The sequence below is a fragment of the Castor canadensis genome, chromosome 13, assembly GCF_047511655.1.
Source record: "Castor canadensis chromosome 13, mCasCan1.hap1v2, whole genome shotgun sequence".
Taxonomy (NCBI): Eukaryota; Metazoa; Chordata; class Mammalia; order Rodentia; family Castoridae; genus Castor; species Castor canadensis.
In genome coordinates, this window is record NC_133398.1 from 31,961,060 (window position 1) to 31,986,898 (window position 25,839).

Consider the following 25,839-nt stretch of genomic DNA (forward strand, 5'->3'; position numbering starts at 1 on the left):
TTTACCATAAATATTATTGGTATTTATCACTATTAGAAAAACAAAAGTAGAGGAAAAAGCATAAAGTTCTATTTTCCACTTAAAATAACAAATAATGATAACTCTACTAAAAGCTGGAAATTTAACAATAACATTAGAGACTAAAAATAAGCAACCACCACCACTGTCAAATAGATTGCTTGTTGTACAACTGCTCTAGACAAGTAAGGTGGTTGAAAACTCCAGCTTCAGGGCCTCTTATCACGTGTAAACCATCTTGAGTAACTAACATACACCCTGTGAAATAGGTCACATGGGTGGGTATTAGTTCAACTAGAGAATTAAAGCTCAATTTGCTCAAAACTACAAAACTCTAGTGTTATAATAGATAAAACAGAAGGCTGTGAGGGTAAAATCTAGCCTGAATTCCCAGTTTTGCTATTGACTCTTTATGAGATGTGAGCATGTCATTTAACCCATTTCCTCATCCATAAAGTAAGACTAATGAGTACCCTCTGTGTTTCTCTCTCCCACCTCCAAAAGTTCTGTGTACTTTTTACTAAGTTCCTGGAAGTTTAACGTAATCAGACCTAATGATGTCAGTGTTGCATTGACCCTGCCTTGGGATTTGAGTCTCCAACTCATAGTCTCATCTTGGTCCATTTGCCAGTTCCAATGTTACAACTAGCAGTCATTCCAGCAAATGACCTGGCAGATGAGCCTGTGACCATCTGAGTGACAGGCTTGCCATCATCCCAAGCTGTGACCCTCAAAGCCTCGGCAAAGGATGAGAAGGGGAATCTGTTCCAGTCCAAAGTCTTCTACAGGGTTAATAAGACTGGTGAAGTGGACCTGGAGCAGGCTCCAACTTTTGGAGGTGACTATGTAGGTGTTCACCACATGGGTCTCTTCCGGTCTCTGAAGCCCAAGAAGGCTTTCCAAAGGTTAATCAAGAAGGATGTGATGAACAGCCCACTTTGAGTCGCTCTGCACCTATATGACTATGTTTGTTTTCAAGATTCAGCCACAGATCAGCTCAAGGCCACCCAGTTGGTTCAACTCTGGTTCTCAGGCTCAGGGGTACAGCAGAAGCAGATCCAAGAAGGTCAAGTGAGAGGAGCCCTTTTTCTCCCTCCAGGTGAGACTAATCTATGATAACATAGAAAACATTGTTGATGGAAATAAAAATGTGTGTGTATGTTTTCCCTTATGGATGAAATTAATTTTTCTTGGCCTTTCATTACTGTATCTGACTTGCTACCAGAGTTTTAGGGGCAAGAACCCCAACTCTGAGAATCCTAACAGACTAGGTCAGGGCACCTGTCCTCTATGTCAATTGAAGAGATGAGGAGAGGTGAAGGGGTACTGATAGGAATTTACAGATTATATATGGAGTATATAGGGCAAGAGGTATGCATAATCAGTCTTGGTTCAGCTGAGGCTCAGGTGATCATTATCTCAAGAGTGGTCATGCAATGTCTTGTCAAGATAAGATAGCCATTGCTGCCTGGGAGGTAGTTTCTACTCTTGACACAAGATGTTTGTCTGTCACACCTGTTGTTTCTGAAATCCACCGTGACTCTAGAAGAGGGTGGCTCATAGCAAAGTAAACAGATGCAAAATGAATGTAGGAATGCCAGGAAACTTTTAGCTATACCTTGTGGGTCCAAGTAAGGAGTTAGTGCTTCTTCAGCAAAAGCAGTTTCTAAGTACCTACATAGATCACTTTTTACCCTTTTGCTCCCATTTTCTTTTGCCTTTGTTGTTCTTGGGGGAAGGCCCTTTCCCAGAAATCATTGATTTGTTTGGGAGCATTGGAGATTTAGTAGGATTTTGGGTCAGTCTTTTGGCTGCCCGGGGCTTTGCAGTTCTGGCATTAACATATTTTGTCTATGAAGACCTGCCCAACAAACTGCTGGAAGTGGACTTGGAATATTTTGAGGAAGCTGCCAACTTTCTACTAGCTCATCCCAAGGTAGTTAAAATACTTTTCATTTTATCTTGCAGTACTACAGAAAAAAAATCACAAGTGCCTGCTGTTTTATTAATCTATGAAGACTTGGGCATAGCAGAGCTTACATTTAAATGATACGATCTGCCTCATAGGATTGTTGTGTTGATTAGAAATTAGTGTTTACTGGCACATAGAAGACAGTGCAGATGTACATGTTCTGATTCTTTTCAGTGAGAAAAAAAATCAAGACTTCTTCTATTTGATGTATCTGTAACTTATTTGTAAATGACTCTTCAATGTTTTATCAGGCACTGAGGTCAAATCATGAGTTTGATGTGTTTTCAGACTTCAGTGATTATCTCTGCATGGGGTAATTCCAGCATAGGCCACACTAAAGAGTTCTCAGACTGAGAACAGTGCAGAAGTTCAGTATCCCAGCTGAAGCGCAAGTTCAGAGAAGGATTGCAACAACACTGTCTGGCTGCATTATCTGATGAGTTGCATTAGCTCTTTAGTTAGTTTCAGAGTTAGGAGTGGAGTTAAGCTTAAATGCCCACTGCCAGGAGTCAGGGTAGGGAAGGGAATAGGAAATGGGAGGGTCCATTTAGAACTATCCTACTAATGAAAGTGTAGTCCATGGTCTAGATGCCTTGGCATCACCTGGGAGCTGTTAGAAAGGCAGGATCTCACTCCCTATTTCTGAATCAGCATCTGCATGTTAACAAGATCCTTGAGTGTTTCTTACGCACATTAAAGTTGGAGAAGGACTGAAATAGTACATCTTGTCAGCCAGCTTTTTCTAGGGATTAAATATCGGTTGAATTATGGTTTAGTTCTCTGTAGGATGTTTCAAAGTACTGATATTTGAGTTAATGTCTAAAAGGAGAATGACTGCATACCACATGATTCGAAGTCAGGCCATTTTTTAATGCCTCAATTTACTAAGATAGGGTTAGTACAGTAATACTGCACTAACATCCATTGAGTGACACTATGCTAAATACTTCATATGCACTATTCAATTTAACAATCATAATAGCCTTTGACATAACTGATCCTGAACTCTTTTCAAGGAGAGAGAGATCTGATTTCTATTGGAGCATCATCAATATGTTTATTTTCAGTGTTGTTGAGACATGTGTGATTGTTTCAAACATATTGGGCTCTTTTTTTTTGTGGTACTGGGATTTGAACTCAGGACCTTCACCTTGAGTCATTCCACCAGCCCTATTTTTGTGAAGGGTTTTTCAAGATAGGGTCTCTGTTTGCCCCCAAACCATGATCCTCCTGATTTCTGCCTCCTGAATAGCTAGGATTACAGGCGTGAGCCGCCAGCGCCTGGCTACTGGGCTCTTTTAAAGAATTGCCTAAAGAAATTAAATCCCAGACAGAATATTTTTGAGTCATTCTTTATTTCTAATTTAACTATGACATCGTGTGAGAAAGAAAGACAACTGCAAAAATTCAGTTTGCTTTAGATTGAGCAGATGAGCTTCATTTTGCACCTCTGCCTTTAGATACTACATGGTCTCAGGTAAGTCTCAAATGTCCTGCATCTCAATTTTCCTATTGGAAAGATCAAGTGAGACAGTATGTGTATAACACCTAACCTAGGACTTCACATATAAACTCTCCATAAATCCACTTGTCATCTTTGCCTATCTGGTTCTTCCATCTCCCTTTCCCCAGATCCTTAACCCTTCCCAAAGTTCCCCCCCACACTTTGGTTCTATTCTTAAATCTTTCTTAATATATCCATCGCACCTTCTTGAGCCTCTGTCACTATTTGAGTTCCCTCTCTTATTTCTCACCTGTGATATTGCAATGGTGCACTAACCAATTTCTTCAGTCACCCCTCTTCCTCCTTCCCACAGGTGTTCTTATGTGGATGGTACCCAAATGTAGATCACACTCCATTTCTTTGAAGACATTTTATGGTATCATATTCTGGACCCACTCAGATCTGTTGAAGCAGACACTTTAAAAATTGGATGGCAGAAAGCATCATTCAGATGATTCTGATGTCGGAAAGGCACTGAATATAATGTTGGAAGCAAAATAAATAATCCAGGTCTTTGTACTATTGTCTGTCCAGAATGCTCTTCCTGTCCTCAATAACCCATCAGACTTCTTGATTCTCCTCTTCATCTTCAGTGTACCAGAGAATCAAGACCTCCCATCTATGACTTTTAGACTTTTTCTATTGGACTGAGTGTTGCGATTCAGGTTTTATGGAGTCCAACCCTTTTATCTGCACACTCTTCAATACTTTCAGAGTTAGGCTTTGGATTAATAGAAGTAACACATGTACAAATCTTTTTAGTTGTAAAATGCTACTTAAGTGGGAATTACACTCACATAGTATTTGAGAGAACTCAGCAAACATCTTTTGTTAGCTGAAGGCCAGGATTTGATTCTTTGGAAAGTCGAACACCCTCTACTCTTCTGATGTTCAATATTGCTGAACTCTGATTGCATTTACAGAACAATTTTTTATTTATTTAGAGACAGGGTGTTACTATATAGCCCAGGCTGGTGCTCTTGCATAAGCCTCCCCAGTACTGAGATTACAGGCTTGTATCACTTCACCTAACCCTAAACTCTACTTTTGATGAAGAGTTTTTATTTTGACTGTTTCCCTTGGTCCTCATAACCCTGCAAGATAGATAACATTGTTGCTGCCACAAGACAATAAAGCTTAGAGAAGGTAAAGTAGGTAAACTTGTCTATCACCAAAGCTGATACATCTGAATGCCAGAACTTGACCTTTTTTTTCCTTACCTTTTCATCATACTCGTTTACTAGCTTTCAGGATAGCTTATACTCAGAATATGGCCTGTAATGGGTTTCCCTTTGTTTTGTGCTTAAGATCCCAAAGCTAGGAATTGGTGTGATCTCCATGAGCAAAGGTGCAGAGATCGGGCTGGCCATGGCCTGCTGCCTGAAGCAGGTGGCAGACGCAGTCTGCTTCACTACGTCCAACTCCATCTTTGACTTTCCGCTCAGGTATAGGGGATCTGGTTGCGAGACTCATCCCCTCCGTGATGGCGCGCATCGAGGCCCATATCTCTGGCACTGTGTGCCTCCGCCACTTTAAGGACAACCCACAGAATGAGTTGAACTGGTAGAGCGTGCTTCCTGTGGAAAAGGCCGAAATGTGGATCCTCTTCATCATAGGAGAGAATGACGAATGCTCGGGTAGTATAGTGTATGTGGAGCAGGCCATGCACCAGCTGCAAAGCCATGGGAAACCCGAGGAAGGATGCTGGTGTACCCTGGGACAGGCCACCTCATAGAGCCGCCCTATGTTCCCTTGTGTTTCGCATCCTGGAACCCATTCATTTCCTGCGTCTTGCTCTGGGGAGGGGACCCTGTTGCCCACGCTGCAGCCCAGGAGCGTTCCTGGGGAGAGATCCAGAAGTTCTTCAGGCAGCATCTTACTGGGACCAGAAGCAAACTCTAAGCAAAGGTTGAGTGATGATGGGGTGGGGAGAAGAGGCTAGAATGGAGATGATGATGGAGAGGGAAAATGAGGATAAGGCAGGGATGATGGGGTGGACTTCTCCTGGTTTCTCTAAATTCACAGTCGTCTGAAATTAACTGGAAAGAAATTGGACAAAATTAAAGGACCAGGTCACACATACATCTGAAGTATTTCTGACAAATTTGCATATTCTTTGAATTTTTGTAAATTGAATCCTAGCTTTTATGCAGTAGGTTACATTGCTATGTCAAAATTGTGATTCACTTGCAAATTGAGTAAGCTTTTATTTTATCCTCAGCTAGGGCTACCTTGAATTCCAAGCATTTATAATCTACATGAATTCTCTGATATTTCCAGCTTATTTGTAGCAATACACTTTCTGTTTAAACTATTTTAGTTGGGTTTTTGCTGCTTGATATTAAAGTTCTAATATCACTATAATGTACAATGCTTGCTGTAGATTTCTAATAGATATTTAAAAAATAAGTAGAACAGTGATACTTCCTTTTATTCCAGATACATATTGCTATTTTAGTCAGGAACAGGACAGAATTTAATCAAGTGCCTTTGTAGCATTTATTAAAATTAAATGAGTTAATATATTTAAGGATTTAGAACAGTGTCTGGACACATAGCTATTATTGTATGAGAGTAAGCTGCTTTTTTCTTCTTTCAATCTTATAGTGTGGTAAATTACACTCATTAATAGACTAATTTTGTTGTTTATTTAACTTTTTTGCTTTTGGTGGTACTGAGGTTTGATCCCAGGACCTTGTGCTTGCTAGGCAGGTACTCTACCACATGAGCCACACTTCCAGCTCTCATTTACATGAATCTCTCATTTTGACCAACTTGGGTTCTAAAATTTCTTTTGGAGGACAACCATTTATATTTTCTCAGAATTCCAGCCATATTTTGTAGAACACATTTTTCTTGTAATTTTTCACATAGTCTCTATTATTTACTTGCTTCCCCCTTTTTTTCTTTCTTTACTTTTCTTCTTTCTTCCCCCCACTCCCCACCCCGTCTGGCAGGACTGGGGTTTGAACTTAGGTCTTTGCTCTTGCAAAGCAGGTACTCTACTGCTTAAGCTTAAGCCACACCTCCAGTTCATTTTGCTCTGGTTGTTTTGGAGATAGGGTCTCACAAACTATTTACTCAGGGTGGCCTCAAATCAAAATCCTCTTGATCTCAGCCTCCCAAGTAGCAAGGATTACAGGCTACTTGCTTTCTCTTTTTACTCTCAGTCTTACTTACTTACCCAATGCTTTTTTTATTTTATTTATCTTTTCAGGGGGCAGCTTTTGGTTTGTTTACTGGTCAAACCTATTTTTAAATTGACTTATTAATTTATCATTTTAAAAGATAGATTAATTCCTGATAGAATTTTTGTATTTTTTTTCCTGGTTTATGATATGCAGTGGTCTCATTTTGTTTGATTTACTTTTTGTTCTTCAATACAAGAGCAATTTTTGCCAAAGTACAAAGTTTGATCCTCTAGACAGGGGATGAGAGAAGAAATGTCATTTCCTAATGGAGGAGTAAAATTACCACTACCAGAACCCACTGCTCAAACTCAGCATCTATAAAAAAGGGTCAATTTGACATGATGGGCTTTTAGAAAAGATCCAATGTGTAATCTGAAGCACTACTTAGAGTCACTCCTAATAACACCATTAAACTTGGACCTCATCAAGACCTTAATAATTACTAATATTGTGGAAGGAAAAAAGTTAAATGGTAAACAAATTCTGTTGTGAATCATTTTAGGGGACAACTGACATGATCTATTCAACAAGTTATTTCTAGGAAAGAAAAAGAAGAAGAAAATCTGGGTGTGCTGATGCAGCTCTTTCCTGTAATCCCAGCTATGAGGGAGGTGTAAGTGAGAGGATTGAGGTACAGTGCCAGCACTGGGCATAAAGGGGAAGGCTCTATCTAAAAGGTAATTAAAAAGCAAAAAGGGCTGGGGGCATGCTCAAGTGGTAGAGTGCTTACTTGGTGAGCATAAGAGCCTGTGTTCGAACCCCAGTATCATCACCACCAACACAAAGAAAAAAGAAGGCAGGTTAGGCTAGGGAAATTAATTAAATTCAGGATTGTAAGATACTTAAGCAACAGATCAACCAAATGCTATATGTAGTCCTGATTTGTAAAAGGAAATTTGGGGAGTATAGAAAAATTTAAAGTAGATTTTTTCTGTTTCTTCATTGATTAATAAAAATTGCATGTGTTTATAAGGTAAAATGTGATGCTTTGATACTTCATTGTGGTATGATTATATCAAGCTAATTGACATGTCTATCACCTTACATGCTTACGATTTTTGTGTGTGAAGGACATTTAAAACCTTATTGTTGACAATGGTTACTATGTTATCCAAGGGTTCTTAAAAATATCTCCATGTCTAACTGAAATTTTGTAGGTTTTGGTCAACATCTCAGCATCTCCCATCTCCCTACCCCAAGAGTAATTTGAATATGGACTAGTTATTAAACGACATAAAGAAATTGTTATGACCTTGTTAGGTGTGATAAGGAAATTGCAATTATGTAAAAAAAATCACTATTTAGAGATGTGTACTGAAATATTTAGCAGCAACTAGTCTTGATAGCTGGGTTTCATTCTAAAATATAGGAATAATGCAAAAATGTGAACAAAATTTAGAAAATCAGCAAGATCTGTCATAATGTTCTCTCTACTTTTATGTGTACCTGCAACTTTTCAAAATAAAAATTTGAGAAAGAAATATCTATGTATCTACCTTTCTGTCCCTCAAAGCCAAAACATTAGCATGCATTACATCTTTTGCATGGCACCCCAATAATTTCAGAACTATAATTAATTGACCCATTTTTACAGATGCTGATAATCGTAATCTGATTCCTCCATTGCAAAATTATTACTAGTATTATTTTAATAATATCATCTAGAGGATGAAACTGTATTTTGGCAAAATTGCTCTTACACTGAGGAACAAACAGCAAGCCAATTACAATTGATGATTATTTGATCATAACTGTGTTAACTTTGCTCTGGCTGTCCACGAACCTCAATTCTCTATCCCTACCTCCTGAATAGTTGGCATGTGCCACCATGCTTGGCTTACCCACAGCTCTTCTGTCTATTGAAGCCTAGTAGGGAGAACTTCAGAATTTACCAAAAGGGACACGCACATGCTCTTAACTGCTGAGTGAAGTTCTTTCACCATTGTTATCCTTGTATCTAAATGTGTTCATCTTTTAGATTCTTTAGGCTCTATTAAAGTTCTTCTTATTTTCAAATATGTCATGGATGCCCTTCGGCCAGTTTAGGAAGAATTCTAGTATCCATCTATTGGACAAATGTTTTGACACAGTGTTTTCTGTAACAGTCCTGTTCTGGGCATGTAATCAAAGAAATAAAAGATGTCATGGATATCCACGGAATTAATGGTCTCACAAGGTTGCTTATGTCAATACACTTTATAAGGCTTTCTTTTTGTTTCTTTCCAATTCTCTCTCACTAGTAAGTCAGATTTTCTCAGGCTCTTCTCTGCTTTCCTAAAAGGAAGACAAGTTCATCCCAGAATTCATTTTTTTTCCATAGGCTATAGTGACTACTTCTCCAATTTGGATAGAAGGCTTTGTCCTTGGCAGAAGACCCAGGTAGAGGAGTCCCTAGACTAAAGAAATGAATCTCAAATGGCAGAATAAAAAGATAAACATCATTGTGAAGCCTGTGAAGTATCTTGGAGTAAAATAGAGGCAACACTAAGGTCTCTGTGGCACAACAGACAGGAATCATATTGGCTACAGATCCCATGACTGTGAGCCTAGAGGCAAACACCCCTTATTTCCAAGTGACCTGTGGTGATGTCTTAGAAACCATGGCTAATCATACATGTCTACCCTAAGTCCAAGAATAGGAAAACAAAGTCTATAGCTAGAGCTTTTGAAACACAACAGATAGGTCTTTCTAAAATCAAAACTGTAAAGAAGGGTAGGAGGATAATGTAATTCAATTTGTTGTCTTAATTTTTTTGGCAGTACTAGGGTTTGAACTCACAGCTTTGTGCTTGCAAGGCAGGCACTCTGCTGCTTGAACCATGGCTCCAGTCCTTTTGCTCTGGTTATTTTGGAAATAGGATCTTGCTTTTAGTCCAGGCTGGCCTGGGCTGTGATCTATTTTATGTTTTCCACTATTACTAGAATGACAGGTGTACACCACCATACCCATCTTTTTACCCTTTGAAATGGGATCTCACAAACTCCTCTAGAGACCTCCTAGTGTGATAAGGAAAGTGTAATATACAAACAACTTAGCCTGCCATCATTTTTCCAAAATGTCTAATGAACAATGAAATAAAAATAAGCCCTCATTGCTTTTTTTAATTAAAAAAAATCCTAAAACTTTGTCTAGAAAAAAAATCATCCTGAAGTTGGATGACATCATGGTTTGGCAGTTTATACAAGACTGGAGCGCTCAGAGCTTGCAAATTATTCTTTCTCATGATTTCCTCTTTTGCTCCAGCACCATCCCCTGAACCATTTAAGAAAAACCTGTGAAAAGATGTGGAGTTAGCTCAAAGGCATCTGGATATAGTGGGAAGAGTGGAAACTGGAGTGAGACAGATTTGGATTATAATATTGGTGCTAACACGTATAGAATTGCTTTAGAATTTTCACAGTTCCCTAGGCGCATTGTATTCAAAACAAATGGATTATGTATGTGAAAACATGGGAAGTTTAGACAGAGGTAACTTTTCTTCCTAAAAAGGACTGAGTTTTTATTGACAACTCGGAAGTGTCTATGGGCAGATTGAAGACCTGCTATCCAGACTGTGCATCTGAGTGTATTAATAATTTAAGGAATTGTTACATTTTGTTTAAATGCACACACAGGCACACACTCATGGCATGACCTCTTAGTCATGTCCTTATCTGGGTTTATCTCAGATCACGTGGAACGAAAAGCATAAACACTTGTTGAGGTTACAGCACCATGACTCTAAATACCTTTGCCCAGTGGATGAAACTTAAAACAAAGGACAAGAGCCAGAATACTTTTTGTGATAACTTTTTTTTCTTCTCTTTAGAAAAAAAATATGTACAAAAAAAGCTAAGAAGGGCCAACATGGAAGTGTAAGAAAACATTCTGATAGGTAAAGACAAGGAGCTCCTTTTCTTCAAGGAGGTGTTACACATTAGTCATCACCATGCTAGAAAAATGGAATGCAGTTAAGATCCTAGAGCAGTTAAAAGCCAGAGTGAAGCTGTTGCTCTGGAACTCTGTGTTGTAGATGCTCTGATACCCTTTCTGTAAAATAATACTGTGCAAACTGTAAAATATCATTTTCATATAAAGTTCATACAATATGATATACAAAACTGTTGAGTTGACAGGGAAGGCTGCTGCTGGCTGATTTTTGGAAAGAAGGCTACAGTGTCACCTGCCTGCCCAAGAACGTAATTCCAGACAGATCTTCAGTTTCTTAGGTGGGCAAGGCCATTATCTATGAAAGAGTCATACAACCTAAACACCCCCCATATCTAGGATTTTCTGCCAATTGTATAATTAGGCAACTTCACCAATATATCACTTAAACTTAATACAATAAACTGGTAACAGATCAGAACACAAAGTTCTCTTTGAATGTTTTTTTCCACAATTGATTTTGAGATTTACCATTAACCAACATTGTCCTTCCTGCAACTCAAAAATTTAACTTTCATTAAAATTCAGAAATTCTGGAGGAGGCAGCAACTGTGGTAATAAAAGTTTAAAGTAAATTGTTACATTAACTGTATTTGTGTCTATAAAATTGAGAAAAGAAGATTTGTGTACAAATATCACAAAATAACATCAACCATTGAATAAATGTGATTTTTCAATGCACACTTGAACAAGAAGAAAATTTTGTTGGTTTTAAAATTCTGGCATAAATATATTAAAGCTGACAAAAAAAAAACTAATCAGGGCAAGCTACATCACTTCTCCATACAAAAAAAAAATGTACAAAACATTAGCCTCTAACTAGATAAACATGATACTTGTCTTCACAGTTGGACATTGAATAACTGTGTATTTTGAAGTATTGAATTAGAAGGTGGTAAAAACAGCTATGTCACATCATATCTCAGGTGACTTCGGTCATGGAAGCTGAGTGATTCTGTAGAACAAAACAAGCAGATAAAATCTCAGAGACAGGTTCATTGACTTCTGCATGCACGCATTCCCTCACCCATGAAAATGCTGTTCTTTCTTGTCTCCTTCCCTCCCCTCACCAATATGCTCTTCCAAGGCCCCTCAAATTTCATTACCTCTTCCTTTAAATTTTCCAGGATTTTTCAACTAAAGTGGGATCATTTCTTTATCTAAAATTTTCTCTGCATAATTACAATACTCAACTCTTTTCTATTTGTAAGCATTTTAGCATTCTATTAAAGCATTCAAAGCAACTTTGCCTGCATCTGACACTTTAAAGATGGTTTTAATATTGAACAGTGCCAATTTAAAATTTTCCATATGGCTCATCCTTGGAGTGATGAGCTCTATAGAAGTGAGTTTAGTATTTCCAGTGGCTTGGGATTTTTGGTTTGATTTTAGTTATCTTTTAATTTTTTTTTTCCTAGAGACTGTGGTCTGCATGATACAGAGTCATTAAAATTTCTTAAGAATTGCTACATGGTCTTGTACATGACTTTTTTTTTTTAATTTTCATGTGTTTTTCAGAGGTTTATGTATAATGTGCAGTTGATCAATCTTATTCACCATCTACACTCTTACAGTATTTTGTTTGTTTATTAATTAGTGAGAGCAGTGTGTTAAAATCTTTGATTGCAGATGTGTATATTTTTCCTTGTAATTTTGCCAATCTTCTGTTTATATAACTTGTAAATTTGACTCCTCCCTGCCCCCCCACCACACCAAAGCCTTGTCTTTTCTTTAAACTTAAAACCATAAGCTCTGGTCCTTGAGATTAGCAAATACTTTAAAAATCTCTTGCTTTCATTTGATTATTAGGGGGCTTCCTGAGATTCTTGCTTGTCTTGAGGACACTGGGGGATTTATATTATAACTCAGCTATACATTTTAGAAGCTGAGTAGCTTGTATTTTTCAAGCCACTTTTTGTCTACTGTCTTTGTAAAAACACAGATGAATCTCTTGCCATAAGATAAGAAGTAACTTTCCCTTTTATACTTTCATAATATGCTTTCTAACACCACAAATTCTGAATCAGGTATCTATCAGAATCCTCTGGGAATATTTTCTTAATTGTTCACACCACACTTCCTGAGTAAGAATCTTCTGGGTAGAGGGTCCAGGCATCTGTGGACTTGACACTGATCAGATTCTTCTCTTTTTATGTTAAAGAAAAAGTATATAGCTGGGCATGGCAATACACACCTATTATTCCAGTATTCAAGAAACTGAGGCAGGAGAATTGAAGGTTTGAGGCTTGCCTGGGCTACAGAGTGAGACCCTATCTCAAAACCAAAAAAAAAAGAAGAAGAAAGATTAAAAAAAACCCAACCTCTCTTCTTTTCCTTCAAGCAGAAGGCATAGTGAGAGTATACCACTTTAGAGAGAGTTAAAATAATTGCTTCATTTCTAATTTAATTTCTTTGTTCAGGTGAGTGTGGACATTTAGGTACAGAACACGGACAGCTGAAAGCTGTTCTCTTTGAGATCATAAGATCATAAATAATTCTCTAAGATCATCAAATAATGATTTGGAAACTTGACCTCTTTTTGTTGTCTGAATTTTCTGTGTTATTTACTTCTTGATTTCTCATTAGTACAGGGAAAGATTTTAGAAAATGTCTCAATCAACTAGACTGAGGGGAATCACAGAAAGCAAATGTGAGTTAAGGCGTAGGGAGGAAGAGAACCCTGCAGCGTTTGGGGCTCCAGAGGGCAAAGGAGAAGAACATTCCAGGCCCTCCCTGTCCAGAAGCTTCTTCTTATGATTTGAAGGGGGGTGGATTTCAGGTGTATGAACTTCTCTCAAGTCCCTGAAGTTCTTTTTTTCTGGATGATGATTCTATTCCAAAAATTACAAAGAAAAGTGATTTCTACTAGAAACCATAGTGATTGGGGTTGCATAGGAAGCTCTTAAAAAGAGTGGGAAACACAGAAGATACTTTTTTTTGGAAATGTATCAGCCCTCATAGCACATTTCCATATTCAAGTCTGAAAGTTGAAGTTTTCACAAAGGGATGTGGCTTGATGAAATCTCAGGCTGTGTGGTGTAAGTAGGAAAAGCAGGGCCTTTAGAATGAGATGAGTCTGCGTTTAATTTTGATTGAGGGTCCTTGGGCATCTTACTTAAACTGTTTTTATCTTTCTTCCCTAATCTATAAAATAGGATAATACCAATTTCAGGATCATTGTTATTGATGGCTCTCAGTAACTGCTAGTTCTCTTTTCAAGTGGAATCTTTTGATACTAAGAGCAAATGCTTGGCTACTTGAATCTTCCACCATTGGTATGGATTAAATCAGGTGAGAAGCAATCCTTCCTATCAGCTTCTCATGGGTTCATTATGACATGCTTGCAGAAGTCATGCTTATCATTTGTCTTAAGTCTCTATTTGCCATGGAAGCTCAGACTATGGTCTGATTTGAGGTTGTTGGCTTTTAACTAAAGTATCTAGTTCAGGTTTTAGTTCTGGCTTGCTTACTAATTCACAGCTAGTAAAGATCAGGAAATATGGAAACTAAGATAAGGTTCATAAAGCCCAGACCCTCAAAGATCTCAAAGTCCTTCTGGAGGTAAATGCAATGATATACTATTGACTTTATTTGTGAGGGCCAATCATAGGAGGGGCCATGAAGATCCTTTGGCCTAATGTAGATAAGTGACATACATAGCCACAAAGATACATTAACAAATGAAAGAAGCTCAACTACAACCTATAGCAGATGATGAATTTATGCATATTATTTCTCCTATTAAAATAAGAAAATACTCAATGATATTTTTTCTGGCTTGAGAATAGCAGTTTTTGAAACTGTCTGTACCTCATTCTTCAACGTAAATGAACTCATACTCTTCCCAGCTTTCCCACTTCCTAGCTAAGTGGCCTTGGGCAAGTAATTTAACATTGCTGAACTTCAAGATTTTTATTTTAAGTTGTGAAATGGGAATTATAGCATCTATTCAATAGATTGGTTGCTTAAATAAAAATATATTTATAAAGCACCTAGAAGTTCTCCTAGTCCAAATTAAGTGGTTAATACCATCTTTGTAAGTTCCTTTCAGATGGTAAGTCTTTTCATGGCTTTCCTTGTCTTCTCATAGTAGATTTTTTTTCTCAATTTGTATTCATACACAACTTAGGGCATCTGATTTATATGTATCTTTCCCGATCATGTAAGTTCTTTGAGCGCAAGAACTATGTATCTATTTTTTGTATCTTGGACATGAAGTAAGGTCCTGTTGTAGAATAACTAGTCAAAAAGTATTATTACATTGAGTTTTTTATATCTGTCATCAAAACAGTTCCAAAAGTACTTTTAGTAGTAGCCTTTTTAATATACCTCCAGGTTACATCACTTGGACATCACAGAACCTTTTTCTTTCCAAATTCAGTTGGCCCTCTGTATCCATGAGTTCGTATCCACAGATTCAACCAATAGCAGGTCAAAAAATATTCAGAAAAAAGAATATGTACAGAAATGGAATATTCAGAAAAATAAACATGTATGGAACATTTTCCCATGTCATGATTCCCTGAAAAATACAGTATAACAATGATTGACATTGTGTCAGGTATTATAAGTAATCCAAAATAATTTAAAGTATATGGGAGTTTCTGCATAGGTTATATGCAATTACTAGACCATTTTATATAAGGGACTTAAGTAACCTTAGATTTTGATATCCTCTGGAGGATCTGGAAGTAATCCCCTATAGATACCAAAGGACAAATGACTCTTACAAGGGACAACTAGTTACTCAATCAAATTGGCCTCCCATATGGTTAATGAATATGCTAATACATTGGAGTATAAAGCAGCCTGAGTTTAAGTTAAACAGTACTAAGAACTTCTTGAGGATTTGAGATTATCAACCTCCCAAATGAATTCAAGACAAGTTGAGGGAAGCTGTGAAGATTCTTTTCTTGAGAGGTTTTATAATGAATGAATCAGGTTCTTACTGACAACTGGCTGGATTCAATGGTATCCTGTGTTCAGTGGGAAAATGGATTGGTTGATTTCCCAAGGTCATGGGTTTATTTTGCTTTATTAAAACAACTTTACTATACCTGTGCACTTAGGGTTTCCAGAGGGCTCTCTATCCTTGGGAAAGCCATTAGGGGTACTCCACGGGGATCCTCGGGCTTGGGTTTGGAAGGAGATCCATGTGTTCCTTTAAAGTTATGAACCACACACATGCCCTGCAGGATGAGGGGAAGGAAAAAAGATTGGAATCAGACTAAAGTCATCAATGCCTGGCCATCTCTGAGGGTGGCAGTCCTTTTTCTTTGCAGATCATTATCACGGTGACGTACCCCCTTTGAATGAGGGTTAGAGAACAGGGGACAAATTAAGGTGTCTGCTGAGCACAATCTGAAGTGCTGCAAAGGCACCTGTTTATTCACCACATGGCCAGGACAATCAATCTACTCCATGAAACCTGTTTCCTCAGCTGTGAAATGGGCATAGGCATACCTACATCATCAATTTGTAACAATTAAAGATGATTACTATAAAATACCTCTTAATAACAGTGAAAATTTATTGAGGACCACTATGTGCCTGACACTATCCTGAGGGTTTTACATCATCTCATTTGACCCAATGAACACCTTCCAATAGTACCAAGGCAAGTACTCTTATTGTCTCCAGTTTGGACAAGGAAGTTAGGTAACTTGCCAAGGTCACACAGAGGCTTAAACTCCAGAGCCCCTAGATCACACCACTATACTGTTTTGTCTCTTAACAAGTGTCAAACATATAACAAGTACTCAGTCAATGTTTGCTGGTCTTTAACTTCTACCTAACATGACCATCCTCAAATTATGGGACTACTATTTACTTGGGATTGAATAACTCACTAGTTATTTTTTTATTGCTGCCATTAAAAACTTTGCCTAAAGTAACACTATATCTTGTACATCCTGGATGTTTAATAAATGTCTGTTCTTTTTTTTTTTAAGCTTTGCCTAAAACTATTACTCACCTTTATTTCCTACCAGAGTCAAATCCAACTGTTTTACCAGCTTCTCTGTTCCTTGCCCATGTAGAGTTTGAATGCCTCTTTCTGTGCTTTCCTTAATTATTTTGCATCTTTGTTTTTTACATCTAATATTTTTGAATCTTTCTTGTCATCTTTGAATCATACAGACCATTTATATAGACACTCTACCCTGCTTACCTCCATCTCACTCTACAGCTGTGTTTAAACTTCCTCCACTTAGGAAATGGGAGAAGGGGAAGGTGTAGGAGCCCCGGAGTTGGGAGACCAAGGTCAGATTCATGGCTTATTCTTGGGTGACTCTTGGACAAGTTATTTACTTTGAGTCTCACTTTTCTCATCTATAAAATGAGAATAAAGATATTGCTAGGGTTGCCTGAGGAACATATGATTTGATGTATATTAGGTGTAGGCTATATAGTAGTTGCTCAGTTAAAAACTTGCTTGCCTTTTCTCTATTCTTCCTCAAGGGAAACACAGACATGTAAAACAATATTGAACATATGGAGTCAGAATGATGCCAGATTTTGCTTATCTTTCTCTTTCTTTTTCATCTCCAAACCTCTGCTTTAGAATGCCTCCAGTCTCTGGCATGACATCCCTCCTCTCCTTTTTTCCACCTTAGTGTGTGTGTTTGTGTGGGAGGTGGTGGTACGTACATGTGTTTGTGCACAAACAGATATGATCATCTTTCCCATGCCAAAGCAATTAGCACATCTAGATCTTAGGTCAAGGTCATTTAAGAAAAACAAATTTTGGTATCAATTGGGAAATAACTTGAATGCAATAACAAGCCAAATAGTAACTGTGTAGTAAGAAACAGGACTCCAAATTACTAAGAGAAACAAGTTTAATGTTAAAGCAAAAACTTGCATATGGGTCTTTAGCAAACACAAAGGCTTGCACAGACCCCATGGAACTGCATGGAACATTCAAAACTGTGCTTTCTCTTTAGCTGCTGCAGATGGCTGCCTCTAGAACTGATGGATATCAAAACTGTTTGACTTTTCCTCTGAGCCTAAGTCTTCATTTATGTACCAATGATCTCATTTCCAGACCCTCTTGTCACTGGAGCTCATCTGTGTTCTTTCCCTCTTTAAAAAAACACCCCACAGGAAATATCTCTTATGAGATATCAACATCTCCAAATCATTTCAGCACTTTACTTATAACTTCACTAAGAGGATTTGCATCTCAGGCCCTCCTCATCTTTCATTAGAAAGAAAGCTTGCATTTGTTTAATTAATGTTGAATTATAACACAGTTTCATGGTCAATATTCTGTAGAAACGTGTGAGCATTTTCTGTGTGTACCTTAGCAGGCAAAAAACTTGTGAAAACTGAGTTAGAGGCTGGGACAGGCACATGTAAATTTTGTTTGTTGGGGAGGGCATGGAAGAGGAAAAAATGGAGTTAAGTCATACAACTGTAAAATAATTCATGTGTGATGCCAGTCTTTAGGGGGCTTGGACTTGAAAGGACAGAATCAGAGAAAGAAGGTCCTTTGAGACTGTATGACTTTTTTCTCTTTGAGTAGGCTTTCTGAGTATTGTTAGATTTATTTCATGTAGAATATGTGTTTTCAGGCCTCATGATTCATTATAAATCATTTGGGCCTGTTTTAAATCTTTGAGGATAAAAACCCTGTACCTCTGTGGTATGCCCATCAAATGTAAGTCTACACAGAAATAACAAGGATTAACAATATACTCTGCAACATGAATGACTCTCAAAGTTGTTATGCTGGAAGGAAGAATAATAGGATTCTGTTTGTATGAAATCCAAACATAGAAAATGCAATATAGTATAGAATGACAGACCACTGGTTTCCCTGGATGAGGGGAAAGAAAAGGTGAGAGATATGGCTATATCTGAAAGTTCATGAGCCATTTATTGTACGCCTATCAACCTCAATGAAGCTGTGAAAAAAATAACAAGGTAAAACAGAGGACAAATTCTTCTTTTCCAATCAGATGAAGGGATTTTCCAAGTGAGCAGGTGACCAGGTCTTCTATTTAAGGAACTGAAATATAATCAGAAATACAAAGATACAGAGAAAACCATGTTAGCCAAAGCTCTTCTCCAGGAAGCTGATCTAGGTAGAAATAAGATGCCCAAGAGGCATGCTCAGACAACAAAAGGTCTTCAAAATGAATGGGTGTGGTTGGCTAGAGGGTTTCCACTTTTCTGAAAAAGGTATGCATACTGTGATGATTCCTGGGGCCACTAGGGAGTTTCTTCAGATGGTAGAGGACAGGGTGCCTGCCTTGCCAGAGCTTTTTGTTCTCTGAACTTTTTCTAGGAACATGTTCCCCAAACACTGAGAGCAAATATTTAAAGAACACTGGATGAAAAGTATGCCACATTAATGGTCAGCCCAGCTCCAATCTCAGTTCCAGTGTTGAAAAATGTAGAGTATGCCATCCTTGTTAGGGCAGATCTCTCTTTGAACCCTGAACAAAGATGGTCAGTCATATTTCTGAAAGAAATGGTGCTTTGAAATGTTCTTACAGAAAAAGGATGCATAATATTGGAAAATTGCAATACACAAGGTTGGGACGAAAGGAACACAGACTTGGACTGAGAAATCTGGGAAATCCCCTTACCAGGACCTTAGACAGCCTATCAGAGAGCATAAGAGGGAAGAAGTAGAAACAAAGAAGCTGACCTACCAGGAACAGAGCCACTGCAGTGCCCAGGATGAAGCCAGCGATCACATCTGAGCAGTGGTTCCGGTACTCTGAGACCCTGTTGAGGCCCGTCAGGAAGGCTGTGCAGAGGGTCCCCAGGCACAGCACCGGCTTGGCCAGTCGACTGCTCTTGGTCTTGATTGTGCTTGTGATGTACATCTTGAGTGGGAGAGAAACCGGGGAGTGACCGAGAGCCCTTTCATGTTGGTGCATACACGTGCGTGCATGTACACACATCAGCACATGAGCAGAGGCTGTGCCAAAGCAACCACGCCAACTACTTTTCTCAGTAGAGTGAACAACTCCACTGAGCTACTTAGTAGAAAGTAGGAAACTACTTTCATTGTCAGCAATGACACTGAACAGGTGTATCTTAATCAGTCTTCTGTATTCTAGTGGGCACAGGAACAGAATATATATTGACATAAAGAATGTCTGCAGAGTAATGATTGGATCAGAACATGCAGGTTTTAGGCAACACATTAGAGAGTCATTTTGGGGATACCAGGAAGCCCAGATAAGAACCTTAAATACAAAACAAATCTCTGAGAGTACATTTTATGGTGGAGGAGACCAAGTAGGTGAGTAAGTATACATTTTACTTTTTGTGTCTCCCTCCCCCCTCCATCCTAGCTGCTTCTGCACACATTCAGGCAATAATACAAAAATATTCACTGATGGGCTGAATTACAATTGTTCGCCCACTGTCACACAAACAGATTATAGTTGTGGGTGGAGGCTGATTCCTCATTATCTGTGTTCCATCCAATCATTTACTCCAAAGTATTTTAAAATATTAAACTTTTCTGTGTGTGCCACAAAATATAAAATTGTGCAATTTATGACACTTGAGATGTGGGCTTCTATTATTTCATTGTGAGACTCTTCAGTCTCACAGTCTGTTATCAAATCTGTCCCTGATGATCTAGATTTGGGAATATGTGCTTCTTGCATGTGAGTAGTTAGAACACTGTTGGCCGTGATTACAAAACACCACTAGAGGGTATCATTGATCTACCATTTCTTAACAAATGTGCTACGTTTAGTAAACCTAAAAACCAAAAATGCTGATACTTCAATTTTTACACTCTATGGCCTGAGCATATAAATGTTCAAATAGATTCACCTTACAATATTATGGTGGAAACTTAATTTCGTAGGAAGGTTCTTCAATACTGGTATAATACTGTGATATGGGGGGAGGAGTCTCTATTCTATGTAACAGATACCCTACAAAACGGTGGTTCGACAAAGTTACATACTGCATTATATTACTACAGTATTCTGATACTATGTGAGAAATGTTACTTAACATTTTTACTATATGTTTAGTGCTTTATGCTCCTATACTGTTTTCTAATTATGGCCTTAATGTATCTTTCCTATAAGAATATAAACCATTCAGAACATGGGTCTATGGTTAACATCCTTAATGAGTACCTAGGAAATTGTTGAGTATTTATTTTCTATTTTTATTTGACACATAGTAATCATACATATTGATGGAACACAATATGATGTTTCTTTTTTTTTTTCATTTTTCTTTTATTATTCATATGTGCATACAAGGCTTGGTTCATTTCTCCCCCCTGCCCCCACCCCCTCCCTTACCACCCACTCCACCCCCTCCCGCTCCCCCCCCCAATACCCAGCAGAAACTATTTTGCTCTTATCTCTAATTTTGTTGTAGAGAGAGTATAAGCAATAATAGGAAGGAACAAGGGGTTTTGCTGGTTGAGATAAGGATAGCTATACAGGGCATTGACTCACATTGATTTCCTGTGCGTGGGTGTTACCTTCTAGGTAAATTCTTTTTGATCTAACCTTTTCTCTAGTTCCTGGTCCCCTTTTCCTATTGGCCTCAGTTGCTTTAAGGTATCTGCTTTAGTTTCTCTGCATTAAGGGCAACAAATGCTAGCTAGTTTTTTAGGTGTCTTACCTATCCTCACCCCTCCCTTGTGTGCTCTCGCTTTTATCATGTGCTCAAAGTCCAATCCCATTGTTGTGTTTGCCCTTGATGTAATGTCCGCACATGAGGGAGAACATACGATTTTTGGTCTTTTTGATCATATTGATAGAACACAATATGATGTTTCAATACACGTACATGCTGTGCAATGATCAAATCCTGATAATTAGCATATCCACCACTCGAGTAATTTCTGAAAGTACTTAGCACATAACGGAGGCTCAGAAAATGTTTGTGCAATTGGAATCTTGTATCAGGGTTTATTTGATTAGAGTCTGTTAGATATGATTTAAATTGGATTATATCTGAATCCTTGAAAACTTGCTTTTGTGACATCCATTCTATATGCAGACTGTATTTGCACCTTTCTTCCACAAAGAAATTTAAGTTTCATTCGATAATGAGACTGGTTTAGCTAATAGATTTACTTTTATAATGGCATTATCAAACTAATTTCACACAGCAGTGACTTGAATCTGATAAAAATACAAGAAAATGCACAAGAATACACTGCTTTTTACAAATTAGGTTCTAGATAATTTAGGATAAATTGATAATCTGAAAATTAGAAAATATATTGAATACCTCAGAGGGATTCTTTGCTTATAAAATATCTGGCATAGAAGTTTTTTTCTCTGTAAAGATGCCGATCCAAACAATAATTGATTTGTTTTGTAAACAGATGCTTCTATATTATTTATGTTCATGTTTTCTTAATATTGGAACAGCTGAAATAATTTTAGCATGTATTTGTGAAAGAATAGGTCTAAAAGGAATAACTAGGAGACTTACATTGGATAGTTGTTGGTTAGCAAATTAATCTTGTAGTTAAGATGCTCTAAAGGAGACACAGGCACTACCTGCTCCAGGTTGTGTGAAAGAGAATATTCACCCATTATTTTAAATACTGCTTTATAGACTAAACCTGTAGTCTTCACCTTTGTTCCACACTGGGGGTAATGTAAGAGCTCAGTTTCCTCAGAGGTGGAATGTGCATCCTGCAGCTACTCAGTGGGGGATGGGGGTCTACTCCCCTGGGGAAGCAGGGCAAGGGCACCCCAGAACATTTGGGAAGAATAGGTTATTGAAAGGGGTCTTTCTTTTGCCTTCTCCTTTCACTGAAATCTGTAGAGTAGTCATTTCCTGAATATAGGACAAATTGAAGTAAGGAAAAGGGGTATTTCCAGCCAATAGCTGTTTATACTGGTAAATGCAGTGACCTTATGATATCAGCAGATGTACCTTTGAGCTGATTCCAGTGCTTCTGAATTCAAAGGATGTAGAGTGAAATATGGCCATTATCAAGATGCACACAATTAAAAGCAGGAAAATAAAAAGACATCATTGTTTTTACTCCGATGAGAACAAATACTTCATAGAGAACCTTGTGGTCCAGTAGGGTGGTCACAGGTGGGTGTGATATGGGCAGCAGTAAGGCATGAACTTTGGGTTGTTGAAATTCTAGGATAACCTATCTCTTCTAGCAAAGTGATCAAGTTTGTCAGAAGAAGAAGAAGAAGAAAAAAGCTGCGTATTTGTCCTGATCTGTACTCTACAGGGACAACTATTCACATAAGGCCATACTTGCAGATTTGGAGGCAGGCGTAAGAGCTGCTCTGGAACCAACTGAAACTTTGGCAAAGAATGGTGTTATGGGGAAAAGAATCCCAGTCCTGGTGTCAGCAGCCTGGGTCTCAGCTCTGAATCTGAGTTCTTAGTTGTTCTCTAGGCCCTGGTTTCTGTATCTGTAAGATGGGAAAATATCGCTAGGGAAATATCAAAATTTCTCTCCAGAACTAATATATTCAGGAAGGTAAAGATAGTACATTGGGATGTTGTAAATGTAGGGGAGCCTATTATATCAATGGCATCGTATGAGATAGGAGAAGCATGTTGTTGGTAACTTTAAAAATCACTCTAAGTGACAGGAATAAAAGAATGGTAATGGGAATAGAGAGACACATTCCAGCAAATCTCAACTTGTGGGGTGGGGAGCGGGAGAATAGGTTGCACACTCACCGTGGCGTATAAGGCGGAGTAAATGCTCAAAGCAGCATGTTTGGAGGGAAAGGATCTTCGAGCCTTTTCTATCACTTCCAGGTCCCCAGTACAAATGTCCCCATTGCTTATGAACTGGTGATGTGCCCGGCAGTCTGAACTGGTGTAGTTCGGCTTGCACACTGTCAGGAAGTACGGTGTTAGGTGCCCAGTGACCACTTGTCCAGCGTTTACAAAAATGTCAGTAGCAAAAAGTCCAAATGCAAATACCCCTATAAGGAAATTTAAAAGAATTAAGAGTGGTCACATACACTGTTGACTCCTTTTGCCCTTGGGAGGAAAGAGCAGTGAGAGTCCTTGATGACTTATTGTAAAGATCTAAGAACAACCCAGAGTCAAATTGTGCCCTCACCTTTATCTTTCTGGGGAGGGGAGCCTACTTTCCAAACCACCATTTCTTTTAAACCAAAGTGGACAATGTTCTGTAAGCATTTTATTGTTTTGTGTAAGTAATTTAAAAGCAGCACAGTCCAATGGGAAGAATTTGAATTTTGGAACCCCCAAAACCTAGGCTTTAGTCTCATCTTTGGGGACCCATTCACAGTATAAATAGCTTATCTTCTTAGAACCTTGGTTGAAAAATGTAGGGGGGTAGTTTGAGAAGATTAAATAAGATATGTACGAAATACCCTGTATGGTGTTTGGTTTTTAATAATTAGTCAACATAGGTTTTCTTTCTATAGAAAGTATATTCTTCCTGATCTTATTTGGAAATGCAAATATTCCTAAGAGGAGTTATCAATGACATCATGGCAGATTAGAGTGAATAAGGTTTTTAGAGAGTTGAGCCTAAAGAAGAGGAAAAAAAAGACTATTTCAAAGACTTGATTGAATTGTAATCTGTTTCATGCTAGAGACAGAAAATGAGAAAGTAGGGAAAGTATTAAAGACAAATGTTGTTAATGGTATTAGCTTCTTGTAGCTGCTATAACAAATTCCCACAAACTGAATAGCTTAAAATAAGTCAAATACTCTTTCATCCAGTTATGGAATTAAGAAGTCCAAAGTAGGTTTTCACCAGGCTAAACTCAAGGTGTTGGCAGGCTATGCTCCTTCTGGAAACTCCAGGTTAGAATTCATTTCTTGCCTCTTCCAGCTTTAGGAAGCTTCCCCACTTCCCCCATTTTATGGCCCCCTTCCCACATTTACATCATTCTAACGTGTGCTTCCATTGTCACATCTTCTTTGACTCTAACCTCCCAGACTATCACTTGCACACACTCTTGTAACTTTATTTTGTCCATCTGGATAATTTAGGATAATCTCCCAATCTCAAGATTTTTATTATAATCACACCTGAGATTTCTCTTTTGTCATATAAGGTAACATATTCGCATCTTCTGGGGAGGAGCCACTTTTTGGTGGGGAGAGCCATTATTCTGATTTTGCTGTTTGGCTGAGAACTCTGTTGGGTAGGCTGTACTTCTAGATTTTTTTCTGTTCTCTGGTAAAATCCACAGGATTAGCTCCAAAAATTCTGTAGGTAAACAATTATTTACTTTAAATTATTTTTATCTGATACATGAAGGCATAAAATTGTTCATATTTATAGGATACCATGTGACATTTAACACTTGTATATTGTGTATAATGTTTAAATCAGGTTTCACTCATATATTTACTCAAATATTTTTCATTTATTTGTGGTAAAAACTCCTTTCTCTTAGCTTTTGAAGTATATAGCACATTATTGTTACTTGTAGTCTCCCTACTATGCAATAACACACCACATCTTTTTTTTTTAATTTTTATTTTTTTATTATTCATATGTGCATACAATGCTTGGGTCATTTCTCCCCCCCTGCCCCCACCCCCTCCCTTACCACCCACTCCACCCCCTCCCTCTCTCCCCCTCCCCCTCGATACCTGGCAGAAACTATTTTGCCCTTATCTCTAATTTTGTTGAAGAGAGAGTGTAAGCAATAATAGGAAGGAACAAGGGTTTTTGCTGGTTGAGATATGGATAGCTATACAGGGAGTAGACTCACATTAATTTCCTGTGCATGTGTATTGCCTACTAGGTTAATTCTTTTTGATCTAACCTTTTCTCTAGTTCCTGGTCCCCTTTTCCTATTGGCCTCAGTTGCTTTTAAGGTATCTGCTTTAGTTTCTCTGCATTAAGGGCAACAAATGCTAGCTAGTTTTTTAGGTGTCTTACCTATCCTCACCCCTCCCTTGTGTGCTCTCGCTTTTATCATGTGCTCAAAGTCCAATCCCATTGTTGTGTTTGCCCTTGCTCTAATGTCCACATATGAGGGAGAACATACGATTTTTGGTCTTTTGGGCCAGGCTAACCTCACTCAGAATGATGTTCTCCAATTCCATCCATTTACCAAGGAATGATAACATTTCATTCTTCTTCATGACTGCATAAAATTCCATTGTGTATAGATACTACATTTTCTTGATCCATTTGTCAGTGGTGGGGCATCTTGGCTGTTTCCATAACTTGGCTATTGTGAATAGTGCCGCAATAAACATGGGTGTGCAGGTGCCTCTGGAGTAACCTGTGTCACAGTCT

The 25,839-nt window shown here is 38.2% G+C and overlaps 1 protein-coding gene and 1 pseudogene across 6 annotated transcripts in view; one reads left to right on the forward strand and one right to left on the reverse strand.

Moving 5' to 3' along the window:
• The first annotated feature begins 654 nt into the window (after positions 1 to 654).
• Positions 655 to 7,046, forward strand: LOC109696250 (acyl-coenzyme A amino acid N-acyltransferase 2-like; annotated as a pseudogene).
• Positions 7,047 to 10,362: 3,316 nt separating this feature from the next.
• Positions 10,363 to 25,839, reverse strand: part of Plppr1 (phospholipid phosphatase related 1) — a 275,350-nt gene continuing 259,873 nt past the window's right edge. For 4 of the 6 annotated variants that reach the window (XM_020179229.2, XM_074051360.1, XM_074051358.1 and 1 more), the window contains 4 exons: positions 23,280 to 23,530; positions 19,274 to 19,450; positions 15,671 to 15,802; positions 10,363 to 11,568 (listed from right to left, as the gene is read on the reverse strand). In XM_020179229.2, coding sequence (XP_020034818.1) covers positions 11,536 to 11,568; positions 15,671 to 15,802; positions 19,274 to 19,450; positions 23,280 to 23,530 — 593 coding nt within the window. In that variant the 3' untranslated portion in view covers positions 10,363 to 11,535. Of the gene's footprint in view, positions 11,569 to 15,670; positions 15,803 to 16,510; positions 18,625 to 19,273; positions 19,451 to 23,279; positions 23,531 to 25,839 lie in introns of those variants that run through there. The other 2 variants (XM_074051361.1, XM_074051363.1) reach the window with 2 other exon arrangements.